Genomic DNA, 9,289 nt, shown 5'->3' with positions numbered 1-9,289 from the left:
CAGTGAGTATCTGCCTTAAGGTTGTTTGTATTGACACAGAGCACACAGCACCTTGAGCTGAGCAATGTTCAGTGCACCCTCAGCCAGTCGGGTTTCGATGCAGCCTGATGGCTTTAAAGGCTCGGCTTTGAAACACTTGGCTGAGGTCTGTGTGAGTAACAGAACAGTAGGTGCTGTAAAACGACACGCAGTGCGGGCCCTTTGCCCACTGCGTTGGAAGTCCCAGCTCACGCATCAGTAAAACGCTGGGCCCGCCCCGGCGCCGGCGGCGCGACGCTGCTGGGAAGGCGCGGGCGGTGCGGTTTACGGCCGTGCCGTAAAGCGTCTGGGCCGGGCGCGCTAGCGGCCGGCGCCCTTGAAAGGGAACGGCCATGAGCGGGAATGGCGGTAACAGGGCCCTGGAGCTGCTGCGCTCGCTGCCCAGGGTCAGCCTGGCCAACTTGAGGCCCAACCCCGGCTCCAGAAAGCGGGTGAGTGCCTGCAGCTTGCCGGGCGGCACGCCCGATCCCGGTGTGGTTTGCCTCCGGGAATGTCGGAAGGACAGATGGAGCAAAGGAGTGGGTGGCGCTGCTGTGTGTGCTAACCCTGCCCTAACCCTTGCATGCCTTGTGTATATGGGCATCCCCACAGAGAACTGGATGATGAGTGGTGCTGGCTAAACCTCGGGGCCATCGCTGGGGACGGGTGGAAATAGTGAAAGGTCTTTAACACCACATTGTGTGGGCTGAGGTAATGCGTTTGGAAGGATAAGGTTAGAAAGCTTACAAAGAAAAGGAATGTGATGCCAGATGACATTCTGGTTACTGTTGCTTTCTCGAAAACAAAACTAAATGTTGGCTTCCCTGTCTCCTTATAAAATGGTAGAGAAGTGAAGAAAGGAAACCAGGAAGAAACCCTTTTGGTTTGAGAGGAATATCAGTAAACAGGGTGATGAGGTTCAAGGGCTGAAACCACAGGAATAGGGAACTGACAGGGAGTATCAAGCAGCGCTCTCCTGTAAGTACTCAGGACTCCCTGGAGCTGCTAAATAGTACAGAATTCAACTGCAGTTTTGTGCTAGACTCAACCATCCCTGCTACCAAAGGAAGCTGGCTTGTCCCCAGACTATTTGTGCTGCCTGCCTAGAGCTGCGCTCTGCAAAAATCACATTAACTGCTTTCCTATTTTTCCTCTCAGAAAGAATCTGTCTCTTCATTTTTCTCAAGAATCAGCATTTTGTTCAGTTGCTTGTATCTCTGAAATCTTATATTTTATAGCTCCTTCTCTCTGAAGTAGTTTACCAAATGTATTGTTGATTGTTTTCAAGGAAAGAAGACGTGGCCGTGGAAGATACGGAGGTAGGAAGTGTGGCCGAGGTCACAAAGGAGAAAGACAAAGAGGAAATCGCCCCCGATTAGGCTTTGAGGGTGGTCAAACTCCATTTTACTTGGTCATACCAAAATATGGATTTAATGAGGGACATAGGTAAGTTTCTTCACATTTACTTTGAAATTAACCATTGTCTGCTTTTCTTGATCTTTCTCATGAAGCCAGAATCTAATATGCCAAAACAAGCCTAACCGAAAAAGCTGAGCTTTTATATCTGGTGTTGAAGACTTCTGTGCCCATACAATGCTGTCACAGGCAGTAGTAACAAAAACATGCCACATCTATCCCACAGGTCAAGAATGAAAAGGCTACTGTGTATTTGTGAATTGTTCAACTTGCAGTTTGATTTCATGCTCCATTTGCTGATATAACTTCATCAAATAACTGTGTATTTTTACATTTCATTCTTTATGCATGCAGTAGAACTTGCAAACCTGACCCAGTATTTAAAGGTTTTCTCTGAGTCTTAATAGTTTTGAAGTGTGATTCAAATTCCATTTCCAGCTACTGTCATCTCCTTCTGTTTGCTTGGATTATTGTAAGAGTAAACAAGAAGCACTTTGGGTAGCTGGAGACAGAGTGTAGATCGACAGTCCTACAAAGGAAATGCTACAGAACGCAGACATTGAGCTTATTATGTTAACAGTGGTCACAAGTTCATGAATAACCAACAGCAAAAATTGAAACTGCTGCTATGACAAGGAATTATTAGGGTCTTGCTGTTTTTAACCACATCTGACAGCACTTTTTTTTTGGAAACAAAAAAAGTACTCTGTAGTTTCAATGCTATTTGCAAAATTTTGATGTCAATCTATTGTAGATGTTTCTGTAGGAAACGTGGCAACTGCACTCGAGAGATGCTTTTGAGGCACACTGAACAATGTTTCTGCCTGTTTACCTTCACCTTGCTCCTCTCTCTGTCTGCAGTGGTGTTGCTTCACTTGTTGAGCTTTCACTCTGTTAAGAACTGTCTGACAGTGCAAATTCTGTTGCTTACCTTTCTTATGGAGCCTGGCAATGACAGAGATGAGCTGCTTCCCAGTTTTTCTGCTGCCATTCACAGATTTCCAATGGCAGCAGTCAAACTGATTGTAGGAGAAAGTTCTGAGCTCCAGCATAAATGGTGTGCGGCAGGCACAGTCACCAGCACTGGGAAAACTGTTCTAGGGATTTATTTGTCTGGTAAAGTTGGAACTTCAGAAAACACAAAAGTAGGTTCTGCTGAAGCCGATGAGGAGATTGACAGGAGATTCTAGCTCCCTTTGGGGATGTGGGTTAATTGCATATTTTCTCAATGTTTCTCTTCCTTGGTGGCGTTTTGAGGAAGGTTCCATTCAGTACTTCTGAAATGCTGGGTACAGTGGTAATGGACTAAAAAATCTTGTTGGATATAAGCTATGCAGGAGCACATACAGTGTTTGGCTGATAGTCTTTGACTAAATTTGTATGGGAAAAGAGGGGATGTTTGTTTTTTTGACTGTCTATCAGTGAAGCTCCTAAACTGGATTCAGTTTGAAGGTGGTAGTTATTTACAATCTTGTTGGCTTACCAAGAATTGCTGGCACTTTAATTTCTTAGTATTTTTTGCTTCCTTAGACCAGTCAGTAGGCAGAGAGGTATTATCGACTAAACTGAACTCAGCAACAGCAGAATGATTAATATCATATTGGAGATGGGAGCGTGTGGGCAAACCTGAAGGCACTGTGGAGTCTTGGATTGTAACTAGGGCTTGTATTTGCAGTAAATTAAAATTTTTACTTGTAGACAAGAGTATTTTAAACATTTACTTGGTAGTTTGAGGAGTAGGTAGAAACTGGAATATCTCACTTGACCGATTGCTATTAAAGCTTCAAATCTGTAAATTTCTCATTGTTTTGTTTGGGTTGATTTTTGGTTTTTTCTTCTCTCCCCAGCCTCAGACGTCAGTATCAACCACTCAGTCTTCAGAGGCTGCAGTACCTGATTGATTTGGGTAGAGTTGACCCCACACAGCCAATTGACTTAACGCAGCTCGTCAATGCCAGAGGTGTAACAGTGCAACCTCTCAAGAGGGATTACGGTGTCCAGCTGGTGGAGGAGGTAGGCATTGTAACACACCTATTACTTCAGGCTTTCAAGTTTTCCACCCCAGGCTGTCAGATTGTCATTACCATGTTTTGGAATCATCTTTGCTTTTCTGAATTAATTTGCTGTGGAATTTTTGTGTATAATAAATCCACTAGAGGGCACTGTATGTCAGCAAAAAAACCCCCAGACAATTTCAATACCTGATATGCTGCAAAAACAAGAGGTAAGGAGCACATAACAAAAGGTTGAACAAGTATTTTACAACAGAAGACTAAAATGTACCAAAAGAAGTGTATGAATATTTTGGAAAAGCAAAGTTGTTTTCATTCAACCCAGGTGACTGAGTGAGAGCAATTTGGTTCCCATCTTGATGCAGGAAGCTGACAAATTCTAATATTTTGCAGGGTTTAATGTTTCTTATAACTTTTTAGAGAAGAATAGATGTATGTCTTAAAATAGTCATTTTGATGTTTCTCTAATGTGTTGAAATTTACAGGGTGCTGATATTTTTTCAGCAAAAGTAAATATTGAAGTGCAGAGGGCATCTGAGTTAGCAATTGCAGCCATAGAAAAAAATGGAGGTGTTGTGACAACATCATTCTATGACCCAAGGAGTTTGGGTAAGAATTTCTTTTAATTTGTGCCTTTTTTTTTTTACTTTGAATATGCAAAGATTAAATGATCCCAACCACAGTTTCAAGCAGAGTTTTTAATAGAAAGTAATCAGCTTCTTCTTCTATTCTAAAAGTTGCAAAAACACACAGTTACACAAATATTTGTAGAATCATAGAATGTTTTGGATTGGGAAGGACCTTAAAGATCATCTAGTCCCAACCCCAAACGATGAATGGTAATGCATCCTCAATTTTGCTTTTTTAAACCATTCACCTGTTTAGTCCTAGCAGTGTTAGCAGTTCATTTACCAATCCACCAGCTAAAGAAATCTGAGTAGCTTTGTAAATAGAAGAACTAATAACATTGTTTCTCAGAATTTTTTTATTCTGTTTCACACGTTTTGTAACACTAAGAAAATTCAGGAAAAAATAGGTTTAAAAGCTGCTGTGGATACTTACAATTTTTAATTTAAAATGCTTTTCCAGTTAAAGTGAGGAAGTAAGTAAGTTACAGAAGCTCAGAATCATTCCAGTTTAAATGGCTATTGTTTTCAGAACACTTTCACTGAAGAATAAGGCTTTGCTTTGCTTGAGGCTGCATCCTGCCTAACATTCATTCATGCAGTTTTTATTGACAATAATAGAGCTTTCATGTGTGAATGAGGCTGGGAAGAAGAGGAATAGACATTTTTAGTCTGTAGAATATCATCCTGGAGTGATACAAGTTCTTTTTATTTCCAATCCAGAAAATAATCAAAATAATGAGGTCAAAAGGTCCTGAAATATAATTTGCCAAAATCAGTAAAACTTGAGGAGGAGAGAATAGTTCCACAAGACTAAATAGGTGCATGTGGCATTGATACTTTATTTAAAATACCTATAGAAGCACTACATTTGACATTTGTTGGTACAATGTGTAAATAGCCATGCAAAAGCATTGCTTCAAACCTGTAAATAGTCCTTTAAATAAATGGCAGCATCCAGATTAGTTATGCTTATCTTTCTAAAGTAGGCATTCTTAATGTGTTAGAAGTAATAACTCATCCAGATTGACACTATAAATATCAATTAAAACAGACTTGTTTATTTGATTAAGTGAGACTTGCAAACCACTATCTCATTCTGAGCAAGAACATTCTTGAGATTTGTTTTTTTTGCTTGATGCTTTTTAATAAGAGTTTAATAATTTATTTAGTACAAAATGAGGAAGCGTCATTCAACGTTTTTAAATATGTATTATAAAGTACAGTAACTCATTTTCTCTCATGTTTGCCCACAGGAATTTTGTGTAAGCCAGTTCTGTTTTTTCTGCGTGGCCAGCCTATTCCGAAGCGAATGCTTCCCCCCGAAGACCTAGTACGTTACTACACAGATGCCAGGAACCGGGGTTACCTGGCAGATCCATCGAAGGTCGCAGAAGCCAGGCTTGAGCTTGCCAAGAAATACGGCTACATCTTACCAGACATAACCAAGGATGAACTGTTTAAGATGTTAAGCGCACGCAAGGATCCTAGACAGATATTTTTTGGTCTTGCTCCAGGATGGATTGTAAACCTGACGGACAAGAAAATTCTAAAACCAACTGATGAGAGTCTCTTGAAGTACTATAGCACATGAATTCAGGACTGGAGACAGCTGCAGGTGTTCAGGAAACATCTGGGTATGAAATAATGGATAGAAGTGGTGTGTTTGTTTGTTTTTAAGACTTCTATTATACTAGACGAAACATAAATTTTTGTTCATGTAATCTTCTGGTGTAGCTCTCAACTTTTTTATTGTCATAACACAGTGTATCGAAAGTCTTAAAATTGAAAACAGTATAGAATCTGATATAAAGCATGGGTTTGGACACTTTCTCTTGTGATGGTTTGACAGTGTTTTTTCAGTCAGAGGGTTTCCATATTGCATTGGTTTCAGAGGATAATTCCAAAGTGTAGTTTGACCTAATAATTAGTTTATATTTCCCCCTTCAATTTAAAATCGGAAATATGACTGTACAGACCTAATATTAGTTTTACAATAGTATTGTGTAAAATTATAAGTTTTAGAAAATGTATCTTGACTACCTCTAAGAGGCAAACCATCTATTTTTGGTTGGGGAAAAATAAAAACAGCAGGAAATAACAAAGTTCAAAAGATTTCATTAACCTCTCCCATTCCATAGCTGTGTTTTGGATTTTGCCATTTCCATCAGTAGCACTAGAGCTTGAGAGGTCTTGACTTTTGTCCTATTTCTTCATATGCAATTGAGAAAGACAGGGTGTGCAGTTTGAAGTAACTTTCTATCTACACTTGGGGGGGGGAAAGATTTGCTCTTAAATCAATGGCTTTTATTATTCAAAGAGAATTTAAACTTGTCCAGACAGAATTGTAATGTCATTAATAAAAATGCATAGGAGAATCCAGAGTCGTTGAATGACAGTGGCTGTAGATTATGAAGGATGGGGATGTGACGGACAAAGTACACAGGATTCAGTTTCCAGCTTGGTCACAGGTTGCATCTGTGACAGTGGACAAATGAATTTAAATATTGTGAGAAGGTATGAACAAACTGTTTTTTATGAAAAACAGTGTTTTAATCGTACCAACTTGGTACAGTCTTGAAAAATATTTTCCAACAAACTTTTGTTTTATCAATCTCTCCAGAATACTGCATTATTACTATGCAAGAATGTTTTAGGTTTCATACAGAAGCTTAGGATTGGGTGTTTGGGATGATGAGCCAGGCAATAAAGATGGGTGAGAGAGGAGACCGAGTTAGCCTATCAGAACTTGCTCTGATTCCTTGGAAGTTAATGAGCTGCTTCACAACTACGTGGTTTAGTGGAAGCTGATTTGGCTTTAAAATAGGGATAATTTGGTTATTAGAATGCAGGAAACAGTCCAGGAGATCAGAACACGAGAAGTCGTCTTACTTTCCAATTTTCATGTGCCTTTGCAAATGCTGCTTAGAGTTTCCTGTAGCTGCCGAACCATCCTATCTCATAGAGGAAGTCCTCTGTGTACCAGAATCTCCTGTTTCTCCTGTATAATACCTGTATTTTCTGGGATACCTCAATGGGGGAGGATTTAAAAACAGTTTTCTTTTTGTTTCAGAGAATAAAAAGAAGTGGATGAATTTTTGTTGGTGTTTGTCAACCAGCCCGGATTTTTCCTTCACTCAGCAACCTGCCTTGTCAATTAATATGAGCACCTGTAATCACAAAACAAAATAAAACAAGTCTTCTATTCTCATTCTGATTAAATAATCTGAAATTAAGAGATTAAGAATAGAGAGTGACTAATTTTTGACAATTTACTCTTCAACTTCTATTGTTAATTGTTAATGTGTGTTTGATGCTGTCAGTAGTGGTTGTTCTCCCGACTTGTGGTTTATGTGTAGATGAAACAGAGAAAAACAACAGCCATATAAAATTGGATTATGAATAGCAGGAATTTGGTTTTAGTGGCATTAACATTCGTATTTTATAAGGTGCCCAGCATTTTTTGGCACGTCAAGAATAATACTGTGTGCCAAAAAAAGTACAGTTGGTGTTAACTTGAATGTGAAGTAAATAACTTTCTCACTTTAGATGTATCCTGTCCTGCATCCTGATGATTGTTGGTTTGGAACCTTAAATGACAAGCAATACTTTCTTTTTTTTAACTTTTTTTTTAAACTTTTTTGTTATTACAATAACTTTACAATAACAATATTACTACTGCCTCCATTTGGGAAGGAGTTGGAGGGGGGGAAGAGTATTTATTGCCTTCCCTTATTTGTGCCATAATGTTTCTGTTTTTATGAATCAATTCACAATTGTATTTTGTGGAGGTGGTGGTACTCAACAGGAAAGCTACTTAACTGGAAGTGAAGAAGGAAGTTAGTCATATTAGTGAAGACCAGAAGACAAAAGTGTTTATGTATCATTGTGTATTTTGGGGAGGAGAAGACTGGGGAAAGGCAAGTTTGTTTCCATTCCTGCTCTTTGTATTAAAATGAACAAATTGCTCTCAGCAATTTTTTTTTCCAAGTCAACTTCTTTGATACACACACGCGTGCACGCGCTGGTTTCTCTAGGTCTCTAAATGGTTTTCAGGTGAAAGGGTAACTTGGATAAAATGATAACAGTGAAAGAAAGAATGAAAACAGGAAACAGATGTCTGGTGACGTTGAGGGATTGGATAGCACTTATTCAGTGAACGATGTCTTAGTCACAAGGCAGCTGTATCCTGGCTCTGATACTATAACGCTACAAATACCTTGGAGCCAAAACAGCCACGTTCCACCAAATCCGGTCATTCTACTTTATAAAGGTGATCTTTTATCATCTTATAATTGGAGAGGGCAAAAAAGGGCTGTATGTTCCTTTATTTAAAATATGCAATGCTTGTCTTTTTTTCTCACTTCTATTTACAGTAGCCAGTATTTTATATCACTTGTTTGGATTTTTATTTACTAGTGAAAAAAGTGACAAGGCTATAGAGGATTTCCTGTTCTTTTTATCTCATCAGGAACACAAGTCTCCTAGCAACCAAATATGGAGTTATCAAAAACACAAGTAAGTTATTGACAAGGTTTCTAATAAATCCATCATAAACAGCCTCCCGATGGACTGTTGTTTATATGAGGGTCAGGCTCACTGGTGCAAGACTCTTAAAACAACACTGGCATCTAAAGCCATGCTCTTTACTTAGGAATATGAACCATGTTTTCATGTTCATAAGATAAATGATTGCCTTGGATATCCTGTTTTGATAGGAGTTTTTCTTATGCAACAGTATGTTACACAGCAAGAAGCACCCAATCTGCTGTAGGCGGAAAAGCGTTATCAGGTGGCTGAGGAAAAGAAACTTATTTGTGTCACTAAATGCTGAAAGCTGTGTCAATTTTTATCAGCAACATCATACTTTGAAATGGTTCCTTGATAAAACCGATTACCTATGTTCAACTGCAATCAAAATAAAGGCCTCTAAACAAGTACATACCTTGTTTTATACCATGATAATTAGAAATCACCTGTTTCTGAGGAGAGAAACTCTACCACCTGCAGCCAGTCAATGCTATAATTACAGGGGGCTGACTGCAGACTCCAAGTGAATTAAAATATATATATGTGTTTTCCCTTTTGCTCCTATGTACAGTAATGACATGCTGACTTCATTATGCTTCATACAGAATTTGCATTTAGCAATCAAAAGTTGACTGTACCATCCACGGATTTCCAAAAAGGAATACATTAATAAATCAGTGGCTCTGC

General features: G+C 39.1%; 1 protein-coding gene across 2 annotated transcripts; it reads left to right on the top strand.

The window, feature by feature from the left end:
* Positions 1–321: 321 nt before the first annotated feature.
* MRPL15 (mitochondrial ribosomal protein L15) lies at positions 322–9,012 on the top strand. Of its 2 annotated transcripts, XM_018080208.1 has the most exons (6): positions 322–470; positions 1,307–1,464; positions 3,282–3,447; positions 3,932–4,055; positions 5,329–5,709; positions 7,146–9,012. In XM_018080208.1, the coding sequence occupies exons 1-5, from the start codon at positions 372–374 to the stop codon at positions 5,664–5,666; spliced, it is 885 nt and encodes a 294-aa protein (XP_017935697.1). In that variant the 5' UTR covers positions 322–371; the 3' UTR covers positions 5,667–5,709; positions 7,146–9,012. The 2 variants fall into 2 exon arrangements, with proteins under 2 accessions (XP_017935697.1, XP_017935690.1); XM_018080201.1 differs by lacking the exon at positions 7,146–9,012 and having other exon boundaries at positions 5,329–5,903.
* The last annotated feature ends 277 nt before the right edge of the window (positions 9,013–9,289 follow it).

This window comes from Manacus vitellinus, unplaced genomic scaffold (genome assembly GCF_001715985.3).
Source record: "Manacus vitellinus isolate BGI_N305 unplaced genomic scaffold, ASM171598v3 scaffold_1_pilon, whole genome shotgun sequence".
NCBI classification, from domain to species: Eukaryota; Metazoa; Chordata; class Aves; order Passeriformes; family Pipridae; genus Manacus; species Manacus vitellinus.
Note: the sequence above shows the minus strand (reverse complement) of the source record. Positions and strands in the feature narration are given on the sequence as shown.

Excerpts from the sequence above, each read along its gene's own strand:
- MRPL15 (XM_018080208.1), top strand. The coding sequence starts at position 372 with ATGAGCGGGAATGGCGGTAACAGGGCCCTGGAGCTGCTGCGCTCGCTG. Across the intron at positions 471-1,306 it reads ACCCCGGCTCCAGAAAGCGG|GAAAGAAGACGTGGCCGTGG; the intron begins GTGAGTGCCTGC and ends ATTGTTTTCAAG. Across the intron at positions 4,056-5,328 it reads CTATGACCCAAGGAGTTTGG|GAATTTTGTGTAAGCCAGTT; the intron begins GTAAGAATTTCT and ends GTTTGCCCACAG.